General features: G+C 45.7%; 1 protein-coding gene across 1 annotated transcript; it reads left to right on the forward strand.

Moving 5' to 3' along the window:
* The first annotated feature begins 506 nt into the window (after positions 1–506).
* Positions 507–13,574, forward strand: LOC118771289 (exocyst complex component 3-like). Its single transcript, XM_036519238.1, has 13 exons — positions 507–607; positions 2,271–2,428; positions 3,370–3,589; positions 4,535–5,216; positions 7,295–7,412; positions 7,612–7,737; positions 8,218–8,318; positions 9,190–9,300; positions 9,932–10,073; positions 10,608–10,730; positions 11,372–11,533; positions 13,060–13,181; positions 13,385–13,574. Exons 2-13 carry the CDS (start codon positions 2,285–2,287, stop codon positions 13,563–13,565), a joined length of 2,232 nt encoding a protein of 743 aa, XP_036375131.1. The 5' UTR covers positions 507–607; positions 2,271–2,284; the 3' UTR covers positions 13,566–13,574.
* Positions 13,575–17,525: the final 3,951 nt, after the last annotated feature.

Genomic DNA, 17,525 nt, shown 5'->3' on the forward strand with positions numbered 1-17,525 from the left:
GCAATAACCATTACTGTAATGTAAGATTAACACTATTTCTCAGATTAATATTCGCACCTCTCCTTTGACTGAGGTGTGGTTCAATGAACAGTATAAAACTTTTGAGACCTCATAACCAGTCACTTTTAAAGCATGACCACATACTTTAAAACAAGACTGGCTTCCATATTTTGCTTATACATGTTGCAGCGAGACCTGGTTGTTATTTTGTCATACTTATAGGCTGTTTACATTCACTGTTTGATTTTGAGCAACATGTTCACTGCAGTAATTCTGTTTTTATTTTCTTGACATCTGATAATAAAATTCGTCATGATTAATACTTATTTTGCAATCTATCTATTTCATGCACATTATTATGTGGTCATAATTTGGCTTAACATTGAGCTCTGACACTTGCAGGTTCTAAGGATCTCCTGGATCATCAGCACCGTTGGCCAGAACTACGAAGCCCATAATGCAACGAGACGTCGTGTAGCGTTGGTCAGCTGCTGGGCGGTGCACGAGAAACCATTGCTTTGCCAAGAAGGGATGGATGTACATTTTGACATGTACCTATCAATAATTTAACGGCACATTAGCAGACGAGACGGAAGACATCTCACAGGTAGGACCACAATGCGAACATAGATTGCCTGGTGCATGACTGTATTGCTGGCTAGCTCGGTTAGCCTACCGATCCTCTCTCAGAGAGGACAGCATCTAGCTGACGTTAAGCATTTACAGTTGCATTAACGTTAGCTATTCAGATATACTGTCCATTTCTACATTTGTTTGTATTTTACTCTAGCTAGCTTAAACTGGGTCCAGTTCGCAAATGGTGATTGGCTTATTGCGATGTTGGTGTTGTGACTTGAAAACTATTTTGGCATTTAGATATGTAGTCGAGGTGTATACCAACGATGATATTAAACGACATATAGCTAGCTGTTTAGTTAAACCTATATTCTGTTGCGATGACATTCAGGACTTGTCAATTACATCACTAGCTAATGTTAGTCTGACTGTTAGCTGCTATGACACGCCCTCACTGCTTATCTCTCGGCTAGCAGAATAGCCGTAACGTTATCAGGTCGCTCGACAATTTCTGTCTGTTGTCCGCTGAATAATCAAACGGTGTTGGTTGGCGCTGAAGAGCAGGTAATGTTAGTTATTGATCTGGAAATACACTACCGTAGTTTATACAACGATGATCAATTTGCTAGCTAAATGACAGGATTGTGTTGCGTATTGCTACTCAGTTGAGCTAGCTGGGGAGGTAATGCCTGTTATTTTCGTCTGTGCCTTTGCTCTTATCAGCATCGCCTCTCGAATGACACTGGGGTCGTGATGGATGGTAATTTTGGTCGCCGGTGGAGAGCCTATAGCTGATTTTGTTTTTTACTTGAATTGTGTAATCTATAGATTTTTTTTTTTTTTTGGGGGGGGGGGGGGGGGGGGGGGTATTATGGACTGTTTGTATACATGATCTCATTTTACCATGTTTTGTTTTACAGTTCCAGTATATGTAATGTGACACTGAATAATTCAAAGATCATGCAAAATACCAAACTGAGGTTGATTAATCTCTTATTGGTTAATCTATTAAAATTGATGTTTCTGCCGCCTAGCTAACGTTACTGATCCAGCTCTGTACTAATGCAATTAGCGAACGCTAAGAACATGTCAGGAGAAGGTGGCAGAGACTACCACCATACCAGCGGTGACTCAGTACCAACGGTGGGCGAACATGCCCAACAATAGGGCAATAATTTATTTTCGGTCTTTTGTAAAAGGAAAATGAAACACAGGAAATGTGCGTTCACAGTAGACATTAGCAGAGTATTTTGTATTGAGAAGGCGTACAGTGACTGTGTGCCAGGCATTTTCCCAGAATGGCACATAGTCAAAGCCTTGACACAAGGTCTAGGCAAGGAGCCATGCCTGAGATGACTACGGTACAACAGGTGTATGGGATGCCGCTGTCCATGGTCCTGCAGAACTGCTGGTCTGCTGAAGCACCTGGAGTGGACTGTGGCCGGCGTGTCCTAGATATGGAAGCCCCTCTTCCCTTGTGCCACCTGTTTCACCAGCATATACGTACTGTGAAACAGAAGCAGCATTATTCCTCTGTAATTTACCATGGTGTATGGCCTATACTGAAAACTGTTGTATTTGTGTTGTATTGTACCTCACTTGTAAGTTGCTTTGGAAAGAGGCATTTGCCAAATGAATAGCCTAAATGTAAGTTGAAAATTGTGACATGTTGTGTTTTCTACTTGTGTGTTCAGCGTCTGCAGGCAGCATGGAGGAGCTGGACAGGGAAGCCTTTGCCACGTCAGTGCAGAGGGTGGCTGGGATGCTGCAGCGGCCGGACCAGCTGGATAAAGTGGAGCAGTACCGGAGGAGGGAGGCACGCAAGAAGGCCTCGGTTGAGGCCAGACTGAAGGTAACCCCGAACACAGGTGGCTCTCACGCATGCAAACACACACACTTGCATACACACACACACACACACATGCACGCACATGCATACACACATACACACACGTAAATACACGCACTCTCACGCACACACGCACACACACTCAAACACACAGAAGCACCTGGGCCCACATGCTCACAGGAACACTACACACTCTCGGAAACACATGCACTCACACATTTACATGCTCACACTGTCTGTCAGCCTGGAGACGCTTCAAAGTCTCCACCCTTTCCTCTCACAACAAAAGATGCAAAAACTGCAGAAAAATCTGTTACCGTTGATGTCCACAATTGGAGCACCACTCTGCAGCATAAATGGAGGAATCATGTCTGGCTTATCTGCGGGGAGTGAGTGATGAATTCTTAGTGCCCTTTAAAATCCCAGCTCTAGGGATAAAAATAGCTTATCTGGGTATGAAAATGAATGCAGGCTGAAGTCCTTCTTTCAGTGTTCTGTATATTGGATATTTTGTGGCAGAGGAACTAGAATGTCTTTTCCTCAAGTACAGAGAAAAAAGCCCCCAAGAATCAAAAGACACTGCTTTTTAAGCACATACTGTCACATTCCCTCCAATATTCATGGCACACATCTAAGCTAGTGTCATGTGGAGAGTAGACGTTGTCACTCCCTTTCCCACCCCCTCCAATTTTGGGGTACCCATCTGGGATGGTGTACAGTAGCGACCAGGCAATGTGTCTCACCATAACAGGGCAGAGTCACCTGCATTCTAAAAGGTGAGCTTGAACCTTCCCTCAACGTCCAAGGATAAGGTTGACCTGACAAATGGCCTGCGAACACCAGCAAAAACCCTTGCTTAGGCAGTTGTTCAGTGACGTTGCAGACACCAGTCCGCAAGGAAACTAAGGACCCTGTCAAACCCCCCCCCCCGGGCTTTTCCCCAGGCTGCCATCCAGTCCCAGCTGGACGGGGTGCGGACGGGCCTCCTGCAGCTCCACAGCGCCCTGGAGGACGTGCGGGGCATCCAGAGCTCGCTGGCCGACGTCAGCAAGGACTGGAGGCAGAGCATCAGCACCATCGAGAGCCTGAGGGAGGTGAAGGAGGCCGTGGTGCAGCACAGCCAGCTGGCCTCCGCCGTGGAGAACCTCAAAAACATCTTCTCAGGTAGGATTCGCATGGACGAACGCCCACCACCAGATCCGGGCCTGCTGATTGGACAGGGGCTGGGCAAATAGAGTAAAATGAAAGGAGGGCCTAGTGTTAGAACAGCAGGGCTTATAACCGAAAGGTCACCAGTTCAATTAGCCACTGGGCACTGCTGTTGTACCCTTGGGCAAGGTACTAGCCATTGGGCAATTGTAGCCTATGTAAATCGAGTCTGCTAAATGACGATAATATAAATATAATGTAATGAACCCTCCCAGGAGAAAGTGTTCAGTTGGACTCACTGAGCACTTACTGAGTGCTCTTACAAGGTGCATTTGTAAGTAGCCTACATAGTTCAGCGAGACACTTTCCCTAGTTTTTAGTTTATCATATGAGAAATGCCTTTGAAGGCTACAGCAGAACAGATGTAGTCGGTAGTGTGTGTTCTGTTGCACTGTAATATAAATGATGGTGCTAACAGTGAGCTCTGTGGCTGTAGTGCACTGCAGGCAGATCATTTTCTGATTTTGAAGTTGATGTGTCACATTTGGAGTGTTGAAATCAGTAGCCACACCCGTTTAGGAGGGCTAGTATTGAGAAAGCTCTGTGTGTGTATGTGTGTGTGCATGCATGGATGGATTCATGTCTGTGTGTATGTGTGTGTGAGAGTGTGTGTATATGTTTATGCATGCATGCGTGTGTGTGTATGTGTGTGTGTGTGCATGCATGGATTAATGTCTGTATGTATATGTGTGTGTGTCTGAGAGTATGTGTGTGCATGCATGCATGTGTGTGTTTGTGTGTGTGTGTTTGTGTGTGCATATTTCTATCTGTGTATGTATGTGTCTGCATGCTTATTTGTATCTGTGTGTACGCATGGTTGTGCGTTTGTGTGTGTGCATGTGCACGGGTGTGTGTCTGTATGTATACCTACATGTGCAAACCGGTGTGTGTCTGCCCCAGTGCCGGAGATGGTGCAGGAGACGCGCGAGCTGATCGAGCAGGCCGAGCTGCTGCAGGCTCACCGCCGGCTCATGGACCTGGAGCTGTCGCGCGACGAGCTGCTGTACGAGCAGCACCGGGCCGACGGCGGCGCTGCCCGCGACGCCGGCCTCATCCGCGCCTACTTCGGCCAGGTGGAGGCGCTGTCCGAGGAGCTGGCCAAGCAGCTGTGGATGGTGCTGCAGCGCGCCCTGGTCACCGTGCGCCGGGACCCCACCATGCTGGTGTCGGCCGTGCGCGTCATCGAGCGGGAGGAGCGGGCCGACCGCCGCGCGCTGGACCGCCAGCGGCAGACGGGCTTCCTGCCGCCGGGCCGGCCCAAGCGCTGGCGGGAGCGGGCGTCCCTCGTGCTGGAGGCCACGGCGGCGGCGCGCATCGAGGGCTCGCAGTCGGAGACGCGCGACGCCGACAAGATGTGGCTGGTGCGGCTGCTGGAGCGCACCCGCCGCAACGTGCTGGACGACCTGGTGGTGGCGCGCCACCTGCTGGCGCACTGCTTCCCGCCGCACTACGACGCCTTCCGCGTCTTCTTCCGCCTCTACCACCGCGCCCTCTCCGCCCGCGTGCAGGAGCTGGCCGCCGAGGAGCTGGAGGCCAACGAGATCGTCTCCCTCCTCACCTGGGTGCTCAACACCTACAGCAGGTACGCTGAGCGCATAGCACGAGGGAGAGTCCTCTCACTGCATGTGGTGGTGCTGCTACTGTATACAAGACACTCTACGTAGCTTACGTTTACATTTACATTTACTCATTTAGCGGACGCTTTTATCCAAAGCGACTTACAATACGAGGAATACATTCAAGCTACAGTATAAAAGGAGGCCTTGTTGTAAGGCTGTAAGGGATAAAGCAAGATAATGCAGACAGAAAGGTGAGCCGATAAGTGCTATAACATAAAGTGCAACGGAATAAGGTGAGGGTTAGAAATGTTAGTATGTTAGGCGAGAGTTCGGAAGAGGCGAGTCTTCAAGATATTCTTGAAGATAGAGAGGGACGCCCCTGTTCTTATAGCCTTTGGTAGCTCGTTCCACCAACAGGGAACTGCCTGCGAGAACTGCCTGGACTGGGCTTGCCTTGTGCATGGGGAAGGCAATGCCGGGTGATGTTCATGCGAGGAAAGCAGTGATTGATTGGGAGCATAAGCCATTAAGGTGGAGTTCAAGTAGATGTGAGCGGAGCCGGCAAACACTCTATAAGAGAGCATTAGTGACTTGAACTTTATACGGGCGGCTACTGGTAGCCAGTGGAGCTCGATGAGTAGCGGTGTGACGTGAGCCTTTTTGGGTTTGTTAGAAACCAGACGCGCCGCTGCGTTCTGGATCGTCTGTAAGGGTTTCACGACACATGCTGGTAGGCCATCGAGGAGAGCGTTGCAGTAGTCGAGGCGAGAAATAACCATGGCCTGTAGCTGTATGTAAAACCACTGTATGTGAGGACTAATGAATGTGAGACCACTGTTACTGCGTGTGTGTAATTTGTACATGTGCATGACACTAAATAAGAAAAAAATACCTGCATACTGCTATCGTGAGTTATCTGATTTTTTTATTATCATTATTATTATTATTTTTTATTGGTAGTAGTAGTAGTAATAGTAGTAGTAGGAGTATTAGTAGTAGGAGTAGCATTAGTAGTTTAATCGCTCACTTACCTCCTTTTGGTGTGAACTATTTTCATTATTATGAGATTATGAGGCTGATGAAGGCCGAAGCAGGTCAAAACACATTGGTCACTGATTTTTAATTATTTTCCTATGTAGAATAAAGGCATGTCAATGAAATAGATAGAGTGTACCGCAGGAGACAGGGAATGCTTTCCAGTCATGCGGATGTGTGCATTCGAGCAGAGCAGTGCATTGTGGGGAACGAGATCCTTCAGATCTCCTTGAGAGCGCGGATGGGCTCTTGTTACACCCATGTATAAGGAAGCCTCGCTCTCTCCCGGCACGGCAGCAAAGCTAATACTCCTGTATTCCATGTCCCGTTTTACATTCCCTGTGTCTCGCGGCGCGGTGTCGGGCCCGGCCAGGGCAATTAACGCTGTGTTCGGAGGAGAGACAGCTCTCGTGCCGACGCGGCCGAGCCTAGGCATGCCATCCCGGCTGGAGCGGTGAATCTAATCCAATGAGTGCACACGTAAATGCACATTGCGTGTACGGGGGGGGGGGGGGCGGGAATCTGCTGAGATTAATGTACAGATTAATGTACAGCGGCCTCACGGTCGCGCGGGAGCGCCCCCCGTCTTCCGCGGGGGAGTCGTGTCAGGCGAGGAGCGGCCCCCAGACTGCACGGATCACTGGCGCACGCATCTCTGTGTCTGTACTCACGTAAAGGACCGCGCAGGAATTCTCAGGTGAAAGGGGGTAGTGTCACCTCGCCATTGGCTGACAGTCTAGGCACTGCATGAATTTATATAGGTAAATATTCATGGAAGCCTGGATGTAAGTGCGCGTGTGTGTGTGTGTGTGTGTGTGTGTGCGGATGTGCGTGCGTGTCTGCTCTGAGGGCTCTGTGTGTCTATATGTGTGTGAGTAATAAAGTGAGTGAGTGTGTGTGAGTGAGCATGTCTGCACTGAGGTCTCTGTGTTTCTATGTGTACGTGTGTAAATGAGTGTGTGAGAGAACTTTTGTGTACTGACCCCCCCCCCCCATCTGTGTGTATGTGTGAGTGTATAAGTGAATGAGTTTGTCTGTACTGAGGCCTCTCTCTCTCTGTGGACAGTGTGGAGATGATGGGACACCCTGAGCTCTCGGCTGAGTGTGACATCAACCAGCTGGAGCCCCTCATACCGCAGGAAGTGGTGGACGAGCTTCTGAGCAAGTACATACAGACCTTCACAGTGAGCACCTCTTTTTCAGAGAGAAAACAAACCCCGGGAACGTGTTTCGCTGGGCCTACCTAAGCATGCATGAATCAGCGGTTTGCCCATGCGCGAGTGAGCACTTTCCCAGGGGTCTGCACGATAAACTCCACTACATAATTCAGATACGTCTTCACTGAGCCGGCTCCGTGTGTCTGTCACCTTTCACCCTCGACAGTCCAACATCACCGGCTGGCTCCGCAAGGCTCTGGAGACGGACAGGAAGGACTGGTACAAGGACACAGAGCCGGAGGCAGACCAGGATGGCTATTACCAGACCTCTCTGCCTGCCATCGTCTTCCAGGTAGCGCTGGCCCCATCTCGGTCTCTCTGCCCCCCCCCCCCCCCCCCCCCCCCAGCTCTCCCTCTCTCTCCCTGTTTTTCTTTCTCTCCCTCTCCCTTCCTCACCTGCATGTCCCTTTTCACGTCTTCCTCCCACTCCTCTCTGTCCCTTCCCTCTCCTTTCGACTTTCTCTCTCTGTCCCCTCTTACCTCCCCTACTCTCCCTCCGTCCCTCTCTCTTCTATTCTTTTTCATGAATTAAAGATGTAATCGCCCAGACTGTAATAATGATAAAGTATATATCTAGCAATGCTCTGCGATGATGTTCCTATGCTCTGTTCAAATATATAATTGGAGTAAGACTTCAGGAAAGTCACTCAATTATGTAAGTCACACATAGTCAGGAAGATTCTTGAGTCACTGCTGAAGTAGTCATGAGAAACATTTTCTCAATAGTTTTATTTTCCTGAACCGCTGTGGTTTGGTCATGTCTTGGTCTCAGATGTTTGAACAGAATCTCCAGGTGGCAGCACAGATCAACGACACCTTCAAAGAGCAGGTGCTGGCACTGTGTTTGAAGCAGATGACCTCCTTCCTGCACAGGTGAGACTGACCTATTGCTTCCTCTCTCATACATACCTATCAAACAGGCATGGACTGTGAATGAGAGAGCACAACCTTTAAAGCTTTAAAGGTTAATCCAGATGTATTTTAGCGGCTCAATGCATTTTGGACACAGAAGTGATAGTTTGTGTGGAAGTTTTTCAATGCAAGTTCAGTGCTTACGGTCAGTAAATCAATCTGTTTCACATGCAAATTACTGAATTGAATTATTCTGATATACACTCTATGGACAAAAGTATTCGGACTCCCGACTATTACATTGTAATGACATTATATTCAAATACATATACTTTAATATGGAGTTGGTCCCCCTTTTGCAGCTATAACAGCTTCCACTCTTCTTGGAAGGCTTTCCACAAGATTTTGGAGTGTTTCTGTGGGAATTTGTGCCCATTCATTCTGTAGAGCATTTATGAGGTCAGGCACTGATGTTGGACGAGAAGGCCTGGCTCGCAATCTCTGTTCCAGTTCATCCCAAAGGTGCTCGATGGGGTTGAGATCAGGGCTCTGGCTCTCAAGTTCTTCCACACCGAACTCATCAAACCATGTCTTTATAGTCCTTGCTTTGAGCACTGGGGCACAGTCACAGTCACAAACTGTTGCCACAAAGTTGGAAGCATAGCATTGTCCAAAATGTCTTAGTATGCTGAAGCATTAAGATTGCCCTCCACTGGAGATAAGGGGCCTAGCCCAAACCCTGAAAAACAGGTGTGGCCAAATGCTTTTGTCCATATAGTGTATATTTTATGAACGACTTCATTGGATGGTATGTAAGTGCTGCAGGGTAAGGGGTGAACCTAAACGACACTCGTCCTCGATCACTCGAAGTGACCGTAACGTTTATTTTCAGATATCGGGAGGAGGCCAGCACCTACAAGGAGGACCACTTAAAGGACCGGCAGTTGCCGCAGTGTTATGTCCAGTACATGATCGCCATCATCAACAACTGCCAGACTTTTAAGTACGTCTGCTACCGCCTCCAGATTAGGGAACCAAATTCAGTCAGTCCCACACACAAATGAAATATAACTAATATATCGAGAAATATGTTGTTTAGCCAAACAACAGAATGCAAATACATCAGAACTGTATTAGTACAAAGCAGAACTATTTTGCAGTATACCAAAATGAAAATAATTTGTATTTTTCAATATATTGATTGAGCCAAAACTATATTGTCTAAAATATATTCTCAGTGTATTTTTTGTATGGGGTCCCACTAATCTGGCTGTGTTGTATAATTTAACATATACAGATACAGTGAGGGAGGAGGCTTGTCTGTGAAATATACTACATAATTCTGTTTTATATGCTTGTAACTTTTGTTTCTTGCTCATTGGTCCACTTTGAGATCTGGCCAGTGGTACATCACCCTAGGTATATTGTAATATTTTGAGAAATGTGTTCAACCCAGAATATGTATTTCAAATACATTTAAAATATATTTATGGAAAGCAGAAATATATCGCATTATACCAAATCAGCAGTATAATATATATATTTAGTTAAAAATATATTTGCTGAATATATATGAATATATATATATAAGGTAGTATTTTAAGCTAATTTGCCTCTTTTTGTTATGACTTCAGGGAGTCGATAAGCAGCCTGAAGAAGAAGCACTCCCAGTGGACAGAGCCGTCGCCCACCGATGTGGCCATCGAGAAGACCCTCAACGAGGTGGCCAAAGATGGCTGTCAGTTCCTGCTGGACGAGATCTTCCTGGACCTGGAGGTTGGTGGCCAGGGCTGTGGGTAGCTGTCACGTGATAAGTGGATGGACGTATAAAATGCCCCTCGTTTGTGGGCGAGGGGCGCCGGCGTGGTGATACAGCTGGCAACAGGGTCAAGGAATTGGGCTTTTAACAGTAGGTTTCATGTTCAAATCCCCGTTCTGACCCTGCTGTTGTCCTCTTAAGCATGGTACATAATTTTCAGCTGTGAAAATTAATGATATCTAAATTGTAAGACATGTAAATCAATATGAATAAGATTAATAGTAATTTATGAACACAGCGCTTTTGAATGTGAAGCATTTCTCTTCTATAATCCAAAGAAGGTCCTAAGGTCTGAAACCTGTTAGAGAGCAACTACAGGTATACCTAAAACAATGAGATGAGTTGCTGAAATTTATATAGCATGTGAAAATGTCAAGCTAGCTTGGTCGCTTTCTGGAATGTTCAGAAGGCCTTGTTGTGTGTTAATTAAGTTGTGCTGCCAGAACTCAGTAAACGGGGACGTTTCTTGATCCTTTCCCTTCTCTTCCCAGCACCACCTGCATGAGCTGCTGACGAGGAAATGGCTGGGGGGCTCCCACGCGGTGGAGACCATCTGCGTCACTGTGGAGGACTACTTCAGCGACTTCTCCAAGATCAAGAAGCCTTACAACACGGTGCGTTCAGACCAATCTCCATTAACAGCACAAAGACTCGAGGGCCCTCCCTCTTCAGTCGAGAGAGTTAAACTTTGCAAAGCAGCATAACCGAATGCTATGCTGCACAAGAAAATGGTGGGCTGTTGATATATCAGGAGAGGTGAGATGCACTGAGAATGGCAGAAGGTTGGGAATAACATTAACAGAGACATAGAAAATGCATAAATAGAATGGAATGATTAAAATTTCTAAATTAGAAGAAAAATACAGAGGGGGGTGGATACGGATTAAAGAAACAAATCCCTTTTAATGACAAAATGATGGCATTTGTGTGTGTGTGTCTGTAGTGTTAGAGTATATCACCTGGGTGGCTTGAAAGTATATTTCTTTGTGTTATTAATGTGCATGGTGCTGAGTGTGTAGTGCGTATTGTGAGAGTATATCTCTTGGCGTTTGTAGCATTAAAGTGCATCGTGACGATTGTGTAGTGTGACAGTATATTTCTTTGTGTGTGGAGCATTACATCGCGAGCAAGTGCGTTAGTGTTAGTGCGAAGTGTTAGGGAGTATCTCTTGGTGTGTGTGGTATTAAAGAGCATCGTGGTTAAGTGTGTAGTGTTAGAGTACATCTCTTACAGAGTGTGTGTGTGTGCGTTTCAGGAGATGAGCAGCGAGGCCCAGCGCAGGGTGGTGGTGGAGTACGTGCGGGCGGTGGTGCAGAAGCGGATGAGCTTTAAGACCGCGGAGGAGAGGAGGGAGGGGGCGGACAGGATGATAAAGGAGGCCGAGCAGCTCAGGAGCCTCTTCAGGAAGCTCGCCCCTGCAAGTAGCTCACCTCCATGCCACATCCTGCAGATTTACCCTGTCCGAGCTTTAAATCCGAGCCATTCCTGTTCATTAATCTCCTCTTATTTCAGTATTATAAAATACAGCGTCACTGGAGTTTATCTGTGATCCCTTCACAAAACTTCACAACATTAAAACCAATATAAATGTTAAATATAAATATAAATTTCTGTTGAATTGGGCACACACTTTCCTAGAATACCCTTGTACCACTGTAGTATGCGATGTAGAGGGACCTACCCTGAGATGCCAAAGACAACCAAAGCAATTGGTTGCATTGTCTCACACAATAATAAGCTGAGCAAGAGTGTCAGATACAGCGGCTACAGTAACTGTAAAGCACATCACAGTAAGGCAAGTTAGAGTTTGCCAGGTAACCTATGTTAACCCTTCAGTGCTGTAAAGGAAAGCTATACGTTTAGCTGGCTTTGAAGGTTACTACTTAGGGCGGCAGTGTAGCATAGTGGTTAAGAAGCAGGACTTGTAACCAAAAGGTTGCCGGTTCGATCCCCGCTGGGACACTGCTGCTGTACCCTTGGGCAAGGTACTTAACCCACAGTTGCCTCAGTAAATATCCAGCTGTATAAATGGATAACATTGTACAGAACTGTAACCTATGTAAGTCGCTTTGGATAAAAGCATCTGCTAAATGAACAAATGTAAATGTACTTAGATTACAATTAAATGTACAGTACAGTTTTTCCAATAACATTTTGCTTTGCTAACTACCACTGTTTAACATATATTGATATTGGAGACATAAATATCAAACTTGCCTATACTTTGCTCTCCACAGTTATTTTTGCTAATGGTCATTCTACGGCATAGCTACCATTATGCACTCTCAACAGCTTCACCATTTGACCATGAGTGTTATGACATTACGTTAACTAAGATCAACAGTGTAACATAGACTATCATTAGCTAACAGAAAATTAAGAGCCAGTTCAAGTTAATCCAACAATTTTTGCACTGGAGAGAAAACATCTGCCATCTATTTGTTGTGACTGTTACATTGTTGAACAGGAGATTGATATTGCTTGATTTGCTTATCCAAATTATCATCAAGTAAATAGTGCAAATTGTTTTTTCACATGTGGACTTCATTATTAATTCAAAATCTGTATCATAATTAATTATGCTATTTGGTTCACTAATTACATTTTGAAAGGAAAATGTAATTCTCTCTTGCGTCACTCAATTTGGCAGAAGTAAGCAGGTTTTATTTTGTCTGGTCCTTATGTAAATTTTGCCTTCATTTAAAGAACTGACTGCATTATGAATAATGCTTTAGGAATACTGAAAAAAGAAAAACTTGTACTTGTTTTCGATTCATGTACATGAATTATTACATTGTGTTATTGCATAGGTTCATTAGGTATTTTTGCTGGTCATGCAGTGATTCAGAGGTTTCTCAGAGACTTGATTAGCAGTTAGGGGGGGTCATTAGTGGGAGGGGCATCTCATCTCTGTGCATGCTTCCTGTCTTTACCCCCCCCCAGGACGAGGACAAGGAGCCGCTGTGTGACGCCATCACCGCCATTGCCGAGGTCTTCAAACTCACTGACCCCTCCCTCCTCTACCTGGAAGTGTCCACTCTGGTGTCCAAGTACCCCGATATCAGGTGACCAGCTTTCAAAGTCCACATAGCTGAAGGCTTTATGTTTTCACCCTGTTGCATGCTGGGAAATGAAGTCCAAAATGACTGTGTGTCTGTTCCTAAAATGTTTGTATGTTTAGCTGACCATGCTGATGTATAGCTGATTGTGTTTCCAGCTGCATGCTGGGAAATTAAGCCCGCCTCATGCCTGTCTCCCGGCTCTGCAGGGAGGAGCATGTCACCGCGCTCCTGTCGGTGAGAGGGGACGCCAGTCGGGAAATGAGGCAGATGATCATGGAGACGCTGAGCCAGAGCAAGCAGTCTGTCCCTGCCAACACACCGCCTATATTCAGGGACATCACTGTCCCCTCCTTGGCCTCTATGGCTGTTCCCAAACTGCTAAAATAAACCCCCCCCCCCCCCCCCCCTCCCTCAGCCAGGATGCTGAGGGCCTACACTGTGTGCACAGTAAACACACACACACACACACACACACACACACACAGGTTTGGTATGAAAAGCAGCAGTTTCCTGGAGGGAATGTGGGTGACTGACAACACTCTGGATCTTTGGTATGGATGTATTGCAGTGATGTCACAAAGAACCCTCCGCCCCCCCACCCCGCCCAGCTCTGTTCTATGTCGTGAGGCCTGTATGACAGTATAAGGACCTGGCACAGCCTGCTTACAGTCAGCCCGCTGTAAACACATGCAGATGAGCCGCCTCTGTAAGACTGGTTTGTATTAAAATTTCACCTCTCTCCACCAATCCCTCTGTCCTCTCGCTCTTTGTCCGGAGGAGTCTTGTGTTGCGTGTTCGCGTTGGATAACACCCATGACCATACCTTTCAGCGTACAGCACTCTATGTATCGTGTGTGCTTTCCTTGCCACCTCAGTAAAGCAGCGTGGGGCACAATTGAGTTTAACATTAAAAGATGGCTGTACTTACGCAGCTCATTGAGTAGGTCTACATGGAAGGGGCACAGACTGTACCCTGTAGAGATGCTGCTTGTTAAACCATAAAGGCCAACGAGCGATGCCCGCACACAGTGAATGTTTCATCCGAGTACTGCTGTGGCAGGACACTGTATGACAGCTGTATAAGGCGATAGAGGGGGAGATGGGGTGTTATTTAAGCAAACCATAATACCATAATAATAAAATCCCCCCGAAAGTTGCGTGACCTTTCGTAATTGTTATCGTCTTGTTCCCGCTGGTTCTCATTGGGCACACTCATTGACGGTGCCATAAGCAGAGCCAACTGCACTGCACATGCGCAACTCTGATCAAGGATCGGCTTTCCCACAATTTGCACAAAAGTAGACCGCCTTCACATGCCCCCCTCCCCACCCCCCCCCACCCCCACCAGATGGGCGGAGCTGTACGGTTGCCACGGCCCGGGCGGGCGGGGCATTCCGTCACGCGATCCTGCTGCACGCGATTTCGACGCCCCCGGTCCCTGGGTTGCACGCACCGTGCCGTAGACGGCCTTTCAATAAATCCACCCCCCCCCCCCCAGATCTCCTCATTAACTCCCCCATCCACGCAAACCCTGCACTCCACACCACCCCCATCGCCTTCTTAGTCATACCAAAACCACAGGCTCTCCGAGTTCTTCCCCTGCGACCACCCTCAGTAATATCACAGACGTCACAGAGCTTCAGCTATGAGGTGTCTTCCTGGTAGCTGACCCTTGGAAAGACATTTCAAGAATTCACTATTGCGTTTGAGTAATCCATAGGTCACATCCTTTGAAATGATTCAAACGGTATTTCCTATTTGGTCTTGGAGAAAGGATGTTCAATCTATCAGCTGTGGTTCTTTTTTTACCTTGAACACTGAATTTAACAAGTGTTCATTTTGTATTTTTACTCCATATTTTTCCTTAATTTCAATGACTGCAAAAAACATAACAAAAAAAAAAAACCAAGGTTTCCTTGGCATTCGCAAATACAACCAAGGAACATCAAGTCAGTGACCCTTACAAAGAAGTTTGAGATGGTTTTACAGTAAATGCCTCTATTTGAATAGACACAGTTCATGTACATTTTATTAGCATTGTATTAGAGATGATGTTTTTGTCATGCTTGTGAGAAGGGAAGGCACTATGTGGGGGCTATAACCGGTTATATCCTTAGTCCAAAATGATTTTTCTTTGGTAATTTGTTCTCTGAGATTGATTAACCCAACAGGCAAGGGGTATCTGAGGATAAGGTGACTTGTTAGTGACTGCCCCCTTCTGGCCACCTGAAGAATACCCTCGTGATGATTAAACCCTTAATGAGTACTACCCTAAAAGTGAATGCATTTTAACTATGTACATTTTAGGCTTTCGTAGTTATATTTATATCAGCACAAGCCAGACAGTATAAAAAACAAAAGAGCAGTTGCTACAGTACAAAGCTGTATAAATGGGTCACAATTTGGTGGAAATTCATAATCGTTGTAGTCTAATTAGCCTTGGAATGTGTTAAACTGATCCTAGCATCTTTGTAATGTGACATAATACGTTCCATACGTGCACTTGTGATTCACTGTATATTTCAAACAGAATGTGTCCCAATTCACATTTTTACTCCTTAAGCACTTCCACTGACAACAGCGCCAAGTCACATGGTCCCGGGGTGTCCCAAGCTCAAAAGAGTAATGGCTTGCTCCTGCCTGCCAACTGATACATCATCAAAAGGAGACTTTCGTTTCACTGGCTGGAATCCCACATTCCCCAGATCAGGTGTTCGTGCTCGCAAATGGAGACACTCGAACACCACTCACAACCACCACTGCCATCCTGGCCTCCTGCCACTTCTCTCCCGATTCACATTTTTCTTATAGAAAAGAAAAATAGTTTATTACACTAAAATGAGAAAGTGCACTCTTCAACAGCATATTTCAGTGGTGACTCACTTTTTTCAATCCATCGTTTTGTCAACTGTTGTTGAATAGCATGTCCATCCAAGAGGAAAAAAAAAATCTAAAGCCAAACTATGACACCGTAGAACATCTGCTCTTGGTGCGGTACACCGATAAAGAATGGTTTTCTATGAGAAAGCAGAAAAACAGTGAAAATGAAGAGAAGCAAATATTTGAGCAGAAAGATCTCTTGATGTGTGAGTGGTTGGGAACAAAAAAAAAAAAAAACTGTGGATCTTTTTTTTATTATTTATTGCTGTCAATTCCAAGGAAAAAAAATCAATTTACATAAAATCCAAATTTGTTCTAGAAATATATTTGACCTTTCCAGTACAGAATAACATTTAGATATCAAAGAATACAGTAAACATACCACTAGAGGTAATCGTATACCCCCATATAAACAGTACAGCATTTTAAACCTTTAAAGGCATTCAACAAATACAGCTGGCAGGTTTGTATTTACAGTACAAACATCCTACAAGAGCACAGGAATCTTTACCCACTCACTTTACTCCACTCAAGTACTTCTGGTCCACATTTTTTTCCTGTTTTTAAAAGATTTTTTTTTTTTGTTACGAGCTCAGTTTTCACTATAAATTCCATATTACCCCAAACATCAATACAAAAAGATTGTTCTCTCTCATCACAACCAGGAAGGGCCTATATAAGCTACTTCAGTGACTGAAGCAAGCTTTTGGAAATACTGTAGATTAGAAACAGAAGTCATCCAACAGAGAAACATAAAGGGAGTTCTGAGATACGCTACATACATACACGTGGATGTTGTGTATGTGTACGTATGCACGCACACCCTATCAAAGACACACACACACATGTGCTAGTTGCAGGTTGGCCTTAAAATTGGCAAGGAATTTACTTTCTTTGGAACCAGTCACACAAGTAATAGTCTTATCTATCCCACTATGAAGAAATTCTCTCACTCATTCAATGAGGTCATTCTATTCATACTGAGATTATTTCCAGTCTGAACATATACCAAGCGTGTGTGTCCATATTCGAGTATATATGTTACAATTAAAATAACTGCATCACTCAGTGCTGTGTACGGGGGGGGGATTCCAGGAAGAATTTTTACATCATAACTGCAACAGGCTTTTCAACCTCCCCCCTGTGGACAGAGGTGAGGTCGTTGCCGTCAATATGATTCCCTCTGTCAAAATCCTGAGCAAAGAGAAAGCAAGCAGGACTGGAAAAAAATAGCACCACCTCGTGGCCAGAGCCTGCAGTGCATCGTTAACAAAAGAACACCGTGAGGACAGCGCCGGAGCAGACCATGACTGACGGCAGTCTCTAGTTCCGTTCACTGTGGAGCTGCCCCAGTGCACTCAAGAACAAAGAAAAAAAAATCTAAACAAAAAATACCTGGTAGCTACACTGGGGGTGTCAAACACATCTCCTGGAGGGCTGCTTGTCGTTTGTTTTGCCTTCAACCAG

This window comes from Megalops cyprinoides, chromosome 24 (genome assembly GCF_013368585.1).
Source record: "Megalops cyprinoides isolate fMegCyp1 chromosome 24, fMegCyp1.pri, whole genome shotgun sequence".
NCBI classification, from domain to species: domain Eukaryota; kingdom Metazoa; phylum Chordata; class Actinopteri; order Elopiformes; family Megalopidae; genus Megalops; species Megalops cyprinoides.

Bases quoted from the DNA above. Each gene is read 5' to 3' on its own strand.
- LOC118771289 (XM_036519238.1), top strand. From the start codon at position 2,285: ATGGAGGAGCTGGACAGGGAAGCCTTTGCCACGTCAGTGCAGAGGGTG. The intron at 8,319-9,189 runs GTGAGACTGACC...GTTTATTTTCAG, and splicing joins ATGACCTCCTTCCTGCACAG to ATATCGGGAGGAGGCCAGCA. The intron at 10,731-11,371 runs GTGCGTTCAGAC...TGTGCGTTTCAG, and splicing joins TCAAGAAGCCTTACAACACG to GAGATGAGCAGCGAGGCCCA.